The sequence below is a fragment of the Besnoitia besnoiti genome, chromosome XII, assembly GCF_002563875.1.
Source record: "Besnoitia besnoiti strain Bb-Ger1 chromosome XII, whole genome shotgun sequence".
Lineage (NCBI taxonomy): Eukaryota > Apicomplexa > Conoidasida > Eucoccidiorida > Sarcocystidae > Besnoitia > Besnoitia besnoiti.
In genome coordinates, this window is record NC_042367.1 from 77,197 (window position 1) to 93,915 (window position 16,719).

General features: G+C 53.2%; 2 protein-coding genes across 2 annotated transcripts; one reads left to right on the forward strand and one right to left on the reverse strand.

Moving 5' to 3' along the window:
- Positions 1–1,459: 1,459 nt before the first annotated feature.
- Positions 1,460–6,758, forward strand: BESB_022270 (DNA segment, Chr 10, Wayne State University 52, expressed family protein; the record flags this gene model as incomplete). Its single annotated transcript, XM_029360929.1, has 9 exons — positions 1,460–1,586; positions 2,291–2,476; positions 3,136–3,261; positions 3,419–3,520; positions 3,723–3,919; positions 4,328–4,537; positions 5,037–5,207; positions 5,851–6,147; positions 6,615–6,758. 9 exons carry the CDS (start codon positions 1,460–1,462, stop codon positions 6,756–6,758), a joined length of 1,560 nt encoding a protein of 519 aa, XP_029215744.1.
- Positions 6,759–8,070: 1,312 nt separating this feature from the next.
- Positions 8,071–12,373, reverse strand: BESB_022280 (Rab5B protein; the record flags this gene model as incomplete). Its single annotated transcript, XM_029360930.1, has 8 exons — positions 8,071–8,120; positions 8,751–8,787; positions 8,994–9,039; positions 9,649–9,837; positions 10,483–10,594; positions 10,884–11,016; positions 11,310–11,349; positions 12,168–12,373. 8 exons carry the CDS (start codon positions 12,371–12,373, stop codon positions 8,071–8,073), a joined length of 813 nt encoding a protein of 270 aa, XP_029215745.1.
- Between the last annotated feature and the right edge of the window lie 4,346 nt (positions 12,374–16,719).

The window sequence follows — 16,719 nt, forward strand, 5'->3', positions numbered from 1 at the left end:
CGCGACCTGCCTCTCGAGTCAGTCTGCTTTCCTGGAATTCGGCGTCGAATGCGTTTGCACCGCGTGTATCGTTGCGTGGCGCTCTCCATTTTTTTACGAAAAGCCGCTGCGCTGCCGCCCTGCGACGCAGGTCTCCGTGCCTCCTGCTCACAGGGACGTGTATAGCTTTCTCTCGGCCTTCAGCAACACTCCAGCCTCCAAGGGATTGGAGGAGTTGAGCGCGATTCGGGTTTGCGCTCTGCACGCCAATCCCGACTACTTTGACTTCTCACGGACTTCTGAGACGCATCAGAAGGACAGAATATACAAGCATCCTTAGCTTTTCGTTTTCTTGCGTGTACTCGAGAGTGTATGGAGCATATCAATTCTATTTTTTTGAGAGAGCAGAGTTTGTATCTTATCAATGCGTATCGCGCGGGCTGAACGTGCAGAGGGATTTGTGTGTGTCACGAGTTACATACGCATATATATGCATACATGTATATTTGCATAGTTTTGTGTGCAAATATTTCTAGGGTGAGGATGGGTTTGAGGGAGCTTTTGGCAAGCGAGATGGGAGAGAGACGGACAAATTGGTGAGTGTAATTTTTGCTTTTCGGGCACGCAGCGCAGAGCTCGTAGAGGAATATCTCTGCCGTGCGGCGTTACTCGTCTCGTCTCGATGCACATTTTCGCGTTGCATGCCTCGCGTGCGGCGACCATGTCTCCATCTGTCTTCATCTACAGAAGCGCTGCTGCTACGAGAGACGGCACTCGCCTGGAATTTTTCACTTTTCCACTGGTTTGTGGTTTCTGGAGCACCATCTGCCGCTCTCATTTCCCGCTTTTCTCTCGTTCGTTCTCCAGGGCTGGAGGAGCTCGCGCGTCGAGACACCCCGCGGTTTTCTCGGCGTCGACCTCAGATCTGAGAGAAAACTCGCGCCCAGCTCAATCGTTTACTTTTTTTCTTTCTCTCTCCCTTTTGACGTTTTCCCTGCACTGCATTGCTGCGGCGGATAGCTCTTCTCTGCCGCCGATTCAGCCAGAGCTCGTCCTGCACATCTGATTTTCCTGCTCGAGTCCGAGCATGCCGCTGTATCTGCACATCTAGGCGCGTTGTTCGTGTCCCTAGATCGCGAAGCGCCTCTCCGCCTACTCGCATGCGCAAGTTTCTACGCGTTGCTTGACTCGCTGGAAGAAGCCTGCGGCTGAGCTTCTTCTTCCTCAGGGGTGCTCCGGACCCAACCACCAACTAACTGCGCGGCTTCAGCTCAACTTGTGGAGAGTTTTCCACTCGGCTCGCCTCCACTCCGCAGTCGCGGAGGCTGCTCCGCTAGGCAGGGCGGCGCATCCGTTCTGCAGATCGGACCCTCTTGATTCGAGCAGAAAAAGAGCCGAACAGAGGCGCGACCGGCCGGAGAGCGCGGAAGGCGGCACGGAGAGAGACGCGAAACAAACAGTGGACGGGGCCATAGCAGCCATGGCGCCCAAGACGACCGTCGCCTACCGCTCCTTTGATCAGGAGAAAGCTTTCATCTCTCCTGATCCGACGTCGCCCTGCAGATACACAATCAAACAAGGCTTCGTCCATGGCATGCAAGCAGAAGGTACGAAGAAAACAGGCAGCCTCGGCTCAGGCCTCGCGTCATGACACTTCTTACACTTTACCACAAACGCAGTATATATATATGTATATATTTATGTATGCACGTGCATATGTTCTTATCTCTATTTGTATATACATATGGTTGTATACGTGATCTAGAAGTCCCCGCTTTGTACTCGAGGCAATTTCGCAACTTTCTGTGGGCTCAGTGTGCGTATGAGCACATGTGCGTGCGAGCCGAAGACCAGATCTCGTCTGCTGGCGGCTCTCTGTGTTCCTTCCTTCCAGCGTCGCTCTGTACTGTCGATCTCGTGAAGGAAGCAGACGAACTTCACACTGCATGCGTGCGCGGGCCTGCATTGCCACGTCTCTTCAGCCCCTCGCCATCTCTCTTGGCTACAGTCATCCGATAGCTGCATTCATCTACCTCTGGGTATCTGTATATCTGAACGCTCCTGCAGATGCGCCTGCGTGAGGATTTGACTCGCGTTCCCGTCTGACTCCCACTCTGCACGTCCACCTGCTGATAGACACGTATAAATATAAAAATATACATGTAAGGATATATATATGCATATACGCACATGTATTTGTCTGTAATTTCATGTATATATATGTATATATGTATAAGTGTGCGTGCGCACACACACACCAACTTTTATGCATGCGCGTTTTTTCTTTCTTCTCGACTTTCGCGTGCGGCAGGTCACGTGTACATCAACGACTCGCTGCGCTCGCTGCTGTTCGACGAGCTGCGGCAGTACGTGGCGCAGTCAGGGAAGGGCGGCGGCCCCCCGAGCGGCTTCTTGCCCGCGCTCAAACAAGTCGGAAACGTCGCGGCGCTTCCGGGAATCGTGGGAAAAAGCATCGGCTTGCCCGACATCCACGCCGGTACGCGACAGCCGCATTGCCTTCGCATACACGTGTACATATACATACACATATGTATGGGGGACTGGCGCGTTGAATCGTAGTTCCACGACGCAGGTCACACACTGTACATCAGCGGAGGCGTCTGGGCAGGCGGAGTGTCCGCCTTCGGGGCTTGAACAGGAGAGCGCGTAAACTGCAGCCGCGAAGAAACGGCGACGAAGAAGGAAACGGGAAAAAGTCGCTCTGGGTTCACGCGGCAGCAACACAGCTACCTATACATCAATATGTACACCTATATATATACGTATATTCATATATATATGTGTATTCACATAAGAAGCATTGGCCTCACGGAGCGGAGGGGGGGGGAGTGGAAGCGGCTGTGGGGCGAGAGGCGGAGGCAAAATATGCAGCAATGGCAGGCGGGACTGGAGCGTTTTTTCTTGACATGCACACAAACTAGATCTATAGCTACAAGTGTACACCAATATATCTATACACGTATTTATCTGTGTAAATATTTGTATATATGGATGTACATGCATGTATGTGTCGCGTGCGCGACAGGGAGCAGAGGTTGGCGTCCCGGTTTCGCGGACTTGAATCAGGAGCAAAGTCGTTCGTCCCCGCTTCTGGCGGATTCGGACTGTAATTTTTTTCTCTATTCTGTTCTTTAGGATACGGCTTCGCGATCGGAAACGTGGCGGCATTCGACATGGACGACCCGAAGGCTGTGGTCTCGCCGGGTGGCGTCGGCTTCGACATCAACTGCGGAGTGCGACTGCTGCGCACGAACCTCCAAGGTGAGAGCCGCAGCCGCCGTCGGCGCCGGCGGATTTTCGAGAGAAAAACTAGAGCGAGCGGGCGTGATTTGAGGGCGAAGGACTCCAAGACTCAGCGCCCGCGCTGGAACTGACGCGACGAGAGTTGGGCGCGTTTTTTGCGTGCGTTTTTGCACAGAGGAAGACGTCGCCGACAAGAAGGAGCAACTCGCACAAGCTCTGTTCGACCACATCCCAGTCGGCGTCGGCTCGCAGGGCATCATCCCCTGCAGAGGCCCGGGTAAGACAACCGCCGCCCACGCGCGCCGTCGCATCTTTGAGAGAGCTGGGAGCGGATGCGTCACTTCTCTCCCTGTCTTCTGCGAGGCGTTTTCGGCACTGCCACGGCGCCGCGAAGGGCGTGCGCGGGGGTTGATCTGTGGGCACGGCGGTGACGAGGCGTGCGGACTGCCGCGGACGCTCGATTTTTCGCGTCTTTTCAGAGCTCGAGGCGGCGCTGGAGCTGGGCATGGACTGGTCGCTGCGCGAGGGCTACGCCTGGGCGGAGGACAAGGAGCACTGCGAAGAGTTCGGTCGCATGCTGCAGGCGAACCCGACAAAGGTCTCCGCGCGCGCCAAGAAGCGCGGCCTGCCGCAGATGGGGACGCTCGGCGCCGGCAACCACTACTGCGAAATTCAGGTGAAAGGGAAAAACCGTGACGCCAGCAGGCGGAAAGAGAAGAAACGGCCGTTGCTGGAGGCCGACGCTCGAGGAAGCCAGAGCTCGTGTAGACACACCGAAGGTGAAACCGTGGCAAAACGAATGAGCTGCTCCCCGCCTGTCTGCGTTGCAACGTTTGGAACACGAGGAGGCTGTCGCTGTTTGTGTAACTATACATATATACAAGTAGGCGTATATTTTATTCGTGTGCATATATGTGCGCATACATATTTATATGTAGATATATAAACTCGTAGATGTGTATGTGTATATGCGTATGTGTTCGCATATGTACATGCACATATGTATGTATGTATGTATGTATGTATGTATGTATTTGCATATAGTTGCTTACGAATTGTATGGGTGTTTGCGCCGCTGCCTCAGGTCGTCGATGAGATCTACGACGCATACGCTGCACGGCGAATGGGCATTGAGCGCGAGAAGCAAGTCTGCGTGATGATTCACTCCGGCAGCCGCGGCCTAGGCCACCAGGTGGCGACGGATGCCCTGGTCGCGATGGAGGCAGCGATGAGTCGAGACAAAATCGAGACCAACGACCGGCAACTCGCCTGCTCACGCATCAACTCGCCCGAGGTGTGCATGCGAGAGCCACATCGGCTCCATTCAATGCCATTACCACTAGCGTTGGAGGATTTTTCTTGCTTTCCCCTGCGTGGATGCGTGCCGCGCTGAGAGTGCGGCAAAGTTAGGACGCCAACCGCGAGGCGGCTCAGGGGCGCGACCGCCTCGCCTGTGCGCTTTCTTCGCACACGCTATACATATACATGTATTTTTGTATTTCTGATGATTTGCACTTTTATATATTTGTAGCCGTTGGCTTCTTCGATGCCGACCCAGGCGCACGTACATATATATAGAGAGAATTTAGTAGATATATATACCTATACATATAGGGTTTAGGGTATATCTATAATTATATTTATGTATATCCGTCTGAGCGGCCATCGCAGAAGACAAGGGCTACAAATGAATGAAAATACACGCATATATGTGTATGTATATATTTCTGGATGTGTGTGGGATAACCCGCGAGACCAGTGGCGCTCAGTATGCATTTTATTTCGTTTTTCAGGGGCAAGACTATTTGGCGGCGATGGCTGCTGCGGCGAACTACGCGTGGGTGAACCGGAGTTCGATTGCGTTCCTTGCGCGTGAGGCGTTCGCGAAAGTGATGAAGCAAGCGCCGGATGACCTCGACATGCACATGGTCTACGATGTGTCTCACAACATTGCCAAAGTCGAGGTGAGAGGCGAGAAGCTCTCCATACCTGAGAGGCCCCACGAATGCGAGAGCAAACACTCTCTCGTCACACGCATGCGCGTCACTTCCGGTTTCATCCAGTATGCAACTGGAAGCTCGAGCGTGCATCTGTGCAGCTGCGTGTATGTAAATACATGCACATGCGAAGCTATGACTAAACTGTGGAACTTCAGCTTATTCTTTTCTTCCAGATCTCTACCTATATATATATTTATGTATGGACATACGTACATGTGTATATATTTATGTGTTTGCATGCCGCTTCCTTTCTGTTGCATTTCTCCGCTTGTCCACGTGTTGATGCGTAACATCTTTGTTAGCATGCGGGGGGGCGAAAGTCCCCTCTCTTGACAGATGCGTCTACCACTCGGAACGCACCTGCCTGCGCTCTCTCTCCACGCCACATGTACCTCTACCTAAGCAAACAATACAGATATTTATATGTATGTACTGCTCACAGTACAGGCCTCCCCGTCTATACATATACATAGATATATTGCAAATGTATGTATGTATGTATGTATGTATGTATGTATGTATGTATGTATGTATGTATGTATGTATGTATGTATGTATGTATGTATGTATGTATGTATATGTGTACGTTGGTGTGGTTTTCGCACAGGAGCACTACGTGGGCGGTTCGCCGAAGCGGCTGTTGGTGCATCGGAAGGGCTCGACGCGGGCGTTTCCCCCGCACCACCCGCTGCTCGCGTGCGACTTCCAGATGACTGGGCAGCCAGTCCTGATCGGGGGGACGATGGGGACTTGCAGCTACGTGCTCACGGGGACGGAGAAGGGCATGAAGGAGACTTGGGGCAGCACCTGCCACGGCGCGGGTCGCGCCAAGAGCCGCAACCAGGCGCGCAACAACCTGCAGTACGCCGACGTGATTCTCGCTCTCGAAGAGCGCGGCGTCTCGGTACGCGACCAAGTCTAGGCGTCCAGCGCGTGCCCAGCCGGCAGCAAGCGGGGGCGCAGGCGCGCGACAGCTGCAGGCAACTCATGTCCCGCAACGGAGTCAGCCGTGGCGGAATCCGCGTAGAGCAAACTGAAAACGCGCTCAACTTGCATATAGCACTGATGCGTATATACCTGCCTGTCTGCTTGTAGGTATGTGTGCATGTATATATGTATGCATGTATGCTTGTATGTTTGTATACACGTATGTATGCTGGTGTGTATGTAGGTGAAGGTATGGATGCTTGCATGCACATATATATATATGCATTGTGTTTGCTTTATGCGCCTAAGTGAATGCCCCCCTCTTGAGCCGTCGAATCTACGCTGGTCCGCTGTACGTGTGTCTCCTTCGGCTCTTGACGAGGCGCCCTCCTAACCTGTTCCTGCATGCTGCTCTTTCGAAAATCGGCTGCGCTTTTTCCGCAGATTCGCGTGGCCTCGCCCAAGTTGATCATGGAGGAGGCGCCGGAGAGCTACAAGGACGTGAGCGCCGTCGTGCAGACCTGCCACGACGCAGGCATCTCCAACAAGTGTGTGAAGCTGCGCCCTATTGCCGTCATTAAAGGATAAAAACCGAAAAATCGCGAGAATAAGCAGGTGCCCTGCGCACCAAGCGACCCCACAGAGGCAAGACTGAAGACCAAACCCGCAAACGGCGAACTTGCGCGACGCCGCCGACGCGGACTGCGGCAAAGGCGCCTCTTAACCCGTACAGAGGCGCCGCATGCGCTTCTTGGAGCGCAGAGGAAGACGCGAAGTGGATGTTTTAGAGGGCAACGCCCACTGGCGGTGCTTCGCGCTTCGCGTCCAAAGCCTGCCGGGGGGGGGGGGGGGGGGAGCACGCCTGCGTCAGTGTGGAGTGTGGTTTGCTTGCTAGCTTCGCACGGTAAGAAATTCTGCAGATTGTTAGGCAGCTGAACTCGACAGCGTTGCCTGGCTGAAGCGCTGCAGCAGAGACGTCGAAACGTGCATGCTTTTGTGATGTTCGTGTTAGTCAACCGCCACACAGATGTGTCCATTTATTTCTGTATTTGAGGTAGGTGAAAGGGTTGTGTGCGGCTCCGCGCTCGGGGTAGGAGGCAAGCGAGTCAGGGCTGCGGCCTTAGGAGGGAGAACTTGTGAAGATTGGGACGCTGTGATTTGTGGTTGTCTCCGCTCTGTGCGTTTCATCACGCGCCCGCAGACGTCTGTCGCAGCGTCGCTGTGAAAAAAGACTTGTTGCTGAGGGCATCGCTGCAGGCGAGCAGCTATAAAGCATGTGTAGATACGCACAAAAAGCAGACATCCATGCAAGCATTCCTCTCTCTCTCTATATATATATACGTATATATATGTATGTATAGGGCGACTGCAATGTAAGGCTTACGCTCACCGCTGCGTGAGTTGCTCTACTCATATATGTGTATATACATGAATAGTGACAGAAAAAAGTGACCAGCATTTTAGGGGCAGGCGCTGCCGCATGCGTCGCAGAGGCCGCTGTGCGTATCAGCAAGATTCGAAAACCTCGCTGAAGTCTCGATGTCAAATGGAGCAAACTGGAAATCGACGTGAGGAGGCACGCGCGACGGCGGTAGGCGGATTCAGAACGAACTGCTGACTCGTAGGCAGAGAGGAATGCGAGAGACGTTGCGAGAAAACCAGAAACATTGACAGACAAAACTTCGTCATCCGGTTGCGCAGACGAAACCCGAGGCGACGGCGACGCAGAGGGACAGCTCCCTGAGGCCGCACGCGCACGAGAGGGAAGCAGAAAAGGGCATTTTTTTAACAAACGGAAGACTGAAAAGACGGCGAAAGACTGGGTGGAGGAGCGAAGGCAAGGAGGGAGAAGTGCAGAGCGGATGCTTTCTCGCGCAAAAGAGACGCACTCGATTTTTCTTCACAAGTCAGCCATCATGTTCTGCTTGAGCTGCTCAAAGACCTCCTTTGCTGACCACACAGCACACAGGAAACCGCCGACAAAGATGAGAGCGAGGAAAACACCAGCGAGCATCACACCGACTTCATCTGAACCGATTTCACGCAGCGGAACCCGTCCGCGCCGTCGCAGCGAACTTTGCAATCGAAATTAAAGCCGCAGAACTTCAGAAAACGAAGAGCAAGATGCGCACACGCTGCGCAAAGGAGCCGCGGGGTGAAGCCAAAAGACATGCAGATGTGAGGAACCTGAGAGGATGAAGAGAGTCAAATCGATTTCGCGCGACTACGGAATCGGGCGTTTGACGGAGCTAGCTGGATTGCCACAAGCGGGGGCTTCAAACTCTGCGACATCCCATCTCGCGCGCCTACAGATTCACCGTTCATTCTATTTGAATCTGTTTTTTCTATGTGACTCGCATTTCATTGATCCAGTTACATAGCCTGACTCAGATGGAGCAGGCAGTTGTATCTGCATGCAGAACGGTCTAAGTTCGATGCCCTCCCCTCCCCCTTTTGGTTATCACGCATGCGTGGGCATCTGCGTGTATAAATACACATCAAGGAACAGCCTCTGCTCCTTTCCGGCGGTCCTTTCTTTTCTTTTCGCCTTTCGGCGCTCCTCGCGATGCGCCTGCTCACCGAGTTGTTCGAAGAGAAGGCCGACGTTGAAGCCAGTCTGCAGGGAGGAAAGCAAAAAAGAGAAAGAGAGACTCACCGGCGTGAGCACAGTCGACCGGCGGTCTGCCGGCGGAACGACACCCAAGCAACAGCCACAGAGACGCAAGAAGATACACACGGAAACTTGCGAGTGCAAGCCGAAACGAAAGGCGCCAGAAAACCAAGTAGGACGCAGACGAATCCAGCGAAAGAAGAAAAACTTACCTTTGCAGAGCATTCAACGAAGGTCAACCCCTCTGCCTCGCAGTACCTCTTCACCTCCTGAAATGCGTAAAGAAGACATTTTCGCCGAAACCGCTTGGGGATGTGAATCAATAATTCCATTCGGCGCGTCCTGCGGTGTCGCTCGGCGTCTCGCGAGCGACTGTCTAATAAAGCTTTGAGCTGTTTAATACAAGTTTGACTAGACATAAAAAAGATTTCAGTAGTTCAAAAGCAAGCGCAGCACTAGTGACTTGAGGCCAGCCAGCCAGAAAGTCATGTGAACCTTTCTCGCCTCTCTCCCACGCACGTAACTGCACATGCGCAACGCAGATTATTTCCATACGACTTGCATTTATTCGCACGGATCTACGCAGGTCTCAGTCTCTACGCATTATCCATAGAGGTACAAACATATATATATATATATATATGTGGAATCAAGACCGAAGAGACACACATACATATTTATATAGTTGTGCGCGTTCGCTCTTCTGGCGCGAGCCCGGGGCCTGGTGACCAAGGCCCCGCCCGCTGCATGCGCCGTGGGCGATTTCGTCTCCCGGCGCAGTTTTTTTAATTTCTTTAAAAATTTTTTCTCACCTCGCGTCGCGTCGCCACAGGGTCGACGGCTGGGCTGGCTGGGAGGTCTTCCGACGAATCAGGGGGCGCCGCGGCTTCGGGCGCCTCCGCGTCTGCGCGGCTCCCTTTTTCTTCCTTTTTTTCCGTGGCATTCGACTCCAGCGAGTCACTCTTGTTCGCCGCGACCGCGATGCAGCAGTTCGCAGGGCCTCGCTGCTTCAACTCATCAACCCAGAATCGAACGGCCTCCACAGAGGAAGCATTCCTAAACGCATCGCAGCCGCGCGCGAAGTCGAGAAGAGTAGCCACATGTATTTAAATATATTTAGGCACGTGAAAAGGGATAAAATAAATTGACAACGTAGATTCCAGACGAGCCCAAAACGGCATAGAGAGACAAACAAAGAGAGAACTACATAAATATGTTCCTCTCACTCCCTCTCTCTATATATATGTATATGTATGTGATATGTATATATGTATAGGTACGCTTGGCTACAGGCCCCGACAAGAGTAGAGCGGCGGCGTAAATAGACATAATAAATCAATATATATACATAAATATACATAGGGAGCATTCAGGGAAGAGCAATTGCGAGACGCATTCAAATGCGGCGGCCGAAGACCAGCTCTAGCGAAGGCGTTTGGATTCCTAGACTCAGCTAACAGATATATATATTTATATGCAGAGTGCATAATTACTCACACACAACGTACACGTATATACATACATACATACATACATACATACATACATACATACATACATACATACATACATACATACATACATACATACATATATACATATACATATGTACGCGTATGTCTGCACGCATTCCTCTCTCTCCCGGGGCTGAGACAGTCCCGTTTGGAGCTGCGAAGGCTGGCGAAATTTTTTCCGGCGTACGCGACATCGTAGACGACAACCGCGCCGGCTGCGTCGCGGTAGTAGAGAGGCGCCATGGCGCGGAACCGCTCTTGGCCGCCGGTATCCCAGATGTAGAGCTTCAGCTGACTCCCTAGAAATCGAGAAAACGCAAGTCACACGAATTCTCCATGCACGCATGCCGTACCCCGCGCGGCCTTACGACGCGCTGCACAACACGACTCCTGACCGATTCACACGCTGGAAGCGCGCTCTCGAAGATGAAAACTCGATATTGACACACACACTTTGGGCGCGTCTCCGTTGCAACGCGCGCGCTGGACGCCAACCAAGCCAGCGTAGGCATATGTGTGCATGCATGACCGTCGGTTTGCGAGGCGGAAACGGGTCTCCGCGGGAAGTTTTTATCATTTTCTTCTCACCATCTTTATCCACGCGAACAGTCTGCTGGAGGAAGGCTGCACCGATCGTGACCTCGTGGTACTGCGGGAAGCGTCCGCGGCAGAAGCGGAGCGCCAAGCTGCTTTTCCCGACTCCGCTGTCTCCCAGCAAAACCTAAAGAAATTAAGGAAAAAAAATGGGAAAAAAAGTACACCTGGGTTGAAAAGCCCCAGAAAAAAAGGAGAGACAAACCAGAAGGTGAAACGCACATCTGTAGTCGAAAAGGGCGCCGAAAACGTAAACGAAACGCCAGCAGAGTCGCACCCGACTTGAAAAAACAAACGCGAAACGGAGTGACGCAGACGCAACATATTGTTCCACAAAAAGCTGTGTATGCCACAGTGACTGCGCAAAAAGATCTCTCTTCGAAACGTTTGACTCTCTCCACCGCTCCAGCCGCAACTTACAATTTTTGCCTCGAGGTTCAGGCGCTCTGAGAAACTGTCGCTGACAAAGAAGACAAGAAGCAGGCAAACCGCTCTGTTAGGAAGTCCTGCGAGGAAGCTCCACCAACACACGCGACCGCAAGGCTCTCTTAAAAAACAGTGCGGAAGACGGCCTGTTGGCTAATACATTCGAGTTTCTACATGCGCGTACAGAAGACAGAAACGAATTTGCGAAAAGAAGGTGTATTCACACGTGAATATGCAGGTAGATGCGTTGCGCGCCTGCACTTATCTCGTCTGCATCTGCGTCGTGTGCTGAAGAAGCGCAGTTTTATATAGGCGATTGAGAGAAACTTGAATCCGTACGCAGCTACCCCCGCAGTGGACAAACTCGCATCTATCTCTCTTGAGACAGAAGGTTCGCCGGAGACCTCTTCTTCCTCGCGTATGAATTATGAGTCTTTTGATCTATCCGTAAAACTGAATTCTGTGATTTTATTTAAGCGGGTGACTGTGTGGTTTGTCAACATCCATTCTCGTTCTTCAGAAGTATTTCGAACACACTCTATGCGTTCTCCCCGATCTGTCTTCGGCGGACAGTCTCTGGTCTTAGCTATGGGTCGTATTTCTAGTGTACGCGCATCGGACGATGATAGTCGGTCTAGAGGTGAATACACGAACTCCTTTCTCACAGGGAACCATTCAGTCTTCAGTCGGCGCGCAGCCAGGCTCTCACACCGCAGACTCGTGCTTCTTCATCGACATGCACAGATACATGGATGCCATACATACATACATATATGTTTATGTATTGGCATGTGGGGATAGTAGAAATCCATTGAAACAGTGAGCTGCGCCTGCATTACAGATGCAACTGACCTGAGACCTCTCGCATTCGCCATGCGGAGCTGAGACTCCGCCGTCGCCGCAGCCGCTGAGAAGACAAACAGAGCGGCGGAGAAGTGTGAACACGCGAAAATGACAACAAAAATAAAACACCATAGACGATGGCGCAACAGGAGGGCAGGCTTGGATACCACGACTCGAAAACCAAAGAAGAGGCCGCGCGGGCGACAGAAGCGCATCACCCCAAGTCCAAACAGGACGGCCGAGATCTGCCTCTTCTGCACGTTGACGGTTTAGGGTTGAGGCAACTCAAGTGCTCTCTCTCCTCTCAGGGCCTCGGTTTGCCGTTCGCTGCGTCGAGGCCGCCGCGTACGCGACTGTCCAAAAGTCTCACGAGACAAAAACGCAGAAAATCAAAAAAGCCGACCCTGAACTCTCGAAGCCAAGCCCCTCCCTCTCTAGTCTAGGCTGCAGATTCCCGCGACCGAGAGGAAACTTACGCGAACTCGATGCGCAACCCATGGCAGCGACGGATGAGGCTGACACAATCGAGGTCAAAAGCAGAAGATCAACGAATATTTGCGCGTTTCGCTCCCGAGCCGCGCCGCGCGGGGGGCCTGCAGTCAAGAGGCAGACGTCTTTTTTTTTGCGCGAGTCTTTCCTGGCGCGCGACTGGAGACGATCCACGTGCGATACGAGAAGAGAGAGCGAGAGGACAAGACGGATCGCCGGCTCACCACGCAGCGCCTCTCACATTCTGAGGACGCCGGCGCTGACAGGAATCGAAGCCGCGGAAACCCGCGCAGAGAGAGAAGAGAAGTCGAGCGAACAGGATTACAAAATGTCGTTACAGCCGGGGAGACAAGAGCTGCGAAGCAGACGCAGGAAAGCGCGACGCCGCGCAAGGCGCAAAGGCAGCGAACGATTGCGGTAAAGAACTTCTTCAGGCGGTTTGTCGCGCGATGCGAACGAGGATGAAGCAAGATGACGAAATTCCAGCGGCGAAGATCCCGCGAAGGCCGCGCGACATGCCTTGAACTCGGCTTGGCGCTCGAGAGCAGCGTACAGAACTTGCGAAAACTGGTTTTTACTACAGACCGGCCCTGAAGGGCTTAGAAGCGCCTTTGGTCGCGACAGTGACCGGCATGCCGCCACGGAATGAACGAGAGAAGCAGCATTTCCCAAGAGGATTCCTTCAAACGAAAAGGACAGCTGGAAGAAGATGAAGACGGAAGCAACGAGGACCGCGAGTGCCGCGCCGCGCATACACTCCTCGCCTCACGCAGCAGGCTAGGCCGCCAGCGACCGGCGAAAAGAGAATCAGACAAAAGAGTGGCACGGAGAAAAACTGGGCAGAGAGGGCTCCTGAGAAGCAGAGTGTCTCTGTGGAGGTTTTTTGCCGCTGTGGCTTGAGGAGAAAGCGAAAAGGTGATTCAGCGCACATGAGAAGAGATCCGCATGCGCAGGAAGCTAGCTCGGCACGAACACCGCTTGTTCGCTGTTTCCGCCGGTCGTCTGCGTCTGCACATCAGTTTCAAAAGTCCCCTACGTGCGAGAGAGGGTTTCATGCACACGTTATAGATGCCAAGAGGCAAAAAGGACGTTTACGTCGTGCAGAAACCTGAGGAATTTCCTGTCAGGGTCGGCCTGGCGTAGCGGGTGAGGCAGTGTGTGTGAGTGTGTGTCTTCACAAGCTACTACTCTGCCAGGCGCTTCACGTTTTGCAAAGCGGTGCGCTGTTTCGTTCCACGAATAGCCCGTCGCCTCCACGCCTCCTTTCATAGCAGCGGAGGAAGTAGATACGCGAAGCTTGTGACTCAGATTAAACGCGTCTCTTCGGCGAAAGAAGGCATTCACGAATCGGTTCCTCCCGCCGCGCTGCCTACGAATCCTCTGGGGGACTGTCGGCTGTAAGACGTGAGAGTTGCCTCTCTTGCTGTCGCATACGTCTTCCGAAGGGGATCCTGTGTTAAACTCGGCTCGCTGAGCGAGGACTTGCGGGGGTTCGCTCGTCTCCGCTGTGATGAGACGATTTCAGGGAAGACGTTCGCCGCTTCCTAACAGAGACTTAATGCGCTAGACACACCAGCCATGCCGTCTCTGCGAATTGACAGCGAAGGGTATGCGTGGGGCCCTCACTCGCAGCGTGAGAAGCGCAGACTTCCATGGGTTGCAGGGCTCGACTTAAGATCCGTTAGCTGCACAACTCGGCTCACTGCAAGGTCAGTTTCCCACAGCCACGGCCCTCAGCAGCCTTCGCATGCTGGTAGGTGCTTCAGCCCCTTCCTTCATCCTGGTGTGGTAAAATCATGGCTCTGTCAAGGCTACGATCGAGGTGCAGCGTTCGCGCCCTCACACTGCCCGTGGCCTTTGCATAAGGAGGCAACTGTTTCCAAGAAATAGCCCGAAGGCATAAGAATGCAACGGAGGAAACAACCGCGGGCGGACGAAGCCTCTTTCGCTTCCTGACCTCATAGATTCACGCACTTTGTTTTGCCTCTTCCCTGGTTCTCATGAACTGAAGTCGTTTTGAGACTGCCTTCGCAATGTAGCTGGTGGTATCTGAGTGTTCGTCTAGCTCAACAAAATTGTCCGGTACACTTCGTGGATTCGTTTCAACACTCTCTGACGCATATTATCCCCACTCCTGCACTCTAAAACGGCCATAAAGTGCGAGAAATCTGGTAATCTGCACCTAAGATGGCAGCTGGTTTCGTCTCAGAGTAGCATGAGCGACTCCCGAGGACTGTAAGATTGCGATGTGAGCCCGTTGCCTGCGCCCTCCTGTGCAAGCCTGATGACTAGGGATGTTAGAAAACTATCGCTACCAAATGTTTCACAGCGGGGTCTTCGAGGCGTTCTCTACAGCGGGAAGTTTGCGTCGCCGTCAAGCTGCGCGTCCTCTACGTCGCGTTTCCAGCGACAACTCCCCTACGGTGCCGCGTATCAGGCAGACAGGCATCCGCGCTCACAACATGCAGGAGGGCGTTCGCTGCCTGTGGCGAGCCTTACAAAAACATTCTCATGATGGTTCAGAGTCTGACGGCGTGCGGCCCTTCCAGAATTCTGTGTCGCTGCTCCCCGTTGTCCGTTGCTTGCGTGTATGGTCTCTTCGGGCTCACTGTGCTGATCAGAGACTGAACCGTGGCGGCCCGCTTGGCGCGGAAAAGAAAGAGCGTGCGTGATGTGTGTGCGAAGAGGACGACAACTACGAGGGCAGACCGGTGTCAGGTGCAAACCGGGCGTGTAAAAGCACTCCCGCATCGTTCCTCGCCGTCGTCGTTTTTCAGCTGCCTCTGGTGCGGCGCTCTGTTGAATGTGTAGGCCGTCACAGGTGGCGCGCGGGCATTCCCCCTTCGCCGACCTGTCGCCGAGAAATTTCCAGGCTCCTACAATGGAGTTGCATTTGCCCCTGCCGTGTTGCAAGTAACCCGAGAGTGCCCCTGTGCAACAGCAGAGTGGCGTAGAGTAAGACGTGAGCACCCACGCGACTTCAGAAGTATAGATCAGGGCACATGTGCGCGCGAGTCCTTACCGACCTCACGTGTTTATGAGAGACTCCATACGGTCATTCGCAGATATTTACAAGTAAATCGCCGGCAGAAAAAGGTGGAAAAGACATAGAAGGTTTCGTTTCGCCTTGAGTTCTTGTGCACATGCATTCGAAGGAGGCGGCACAGCGCACCAATAAACGGTCACCTCACGCTGAGTAGGGGTGAGTTGACGCAGGCTTTTTAGACTGCTGTAAAGCGCGGGTTGTCTTCTATTCTCGGGATCTTTTCGAAACGTGCTTCGCGCAGAAGGCGAACAGCAGAGGCGCAAAGTGAAAGCTCTCGGTATATCTTTTCCCGAAACACTTCTCAAAGACCCCACTTCGACGAGAGTGGAGGGCGGCGCAAGGACTGAGCGTTTTCCGCTCTGTGTGACTTGCGAATGGCGAGTGTTCATTGCGATGTGTTTTGTTTTGGGGTCACCTTTTCGTGACTTTCGCACACTCTGTGAGTCTTGAAACCTCCTCAACGCTACGCGGTGGGCATGTTTTTCTACGGATTTTAACCCACTTACCAGTCTGTTCAAAGTTCCGCTTGCGAACAAACACAGACCGGCTTTCCGTGTTGCGCTCTGTCTGTCCGTCGAATGAAGCATATTCTAACTCTTGTCAATTCCTTTTGATGGTGAGCGGAGCCGACTGACTCGCCCGTTGCCTCCGACAAACGCAAAAGTTGCTGCGAGTCCGCAGCACTAAACTATCCGCCGAAAAATGTGCCCGTGGAACGACTCTTCCCCTTGCTCAAACGCACAGATAGTCAGCCTATCTGGCGGGATTCCGCTTTAGTTCGCGCATGTCTCTGAAGAGGAAAACCGGGCGCACTCCAGTTGGTGTGCTTCCTGCCGCTCCGCACACAGACACACTGCAGAGCCCTGAAGCCGCTTAAAAGAAAGCTCGCTTTCGTGGAATGGTTTGTTTTTGGGTTTCGAGCAGAGGTCGGCGCCTCGGGATCAGTGCCGAAAGGTCGCGGCACAGAAGGTTTGCAGTCTAACGTCTCGTCTCAACTGCCGTCTCTTCGAGTTGCTTCCCTCCACG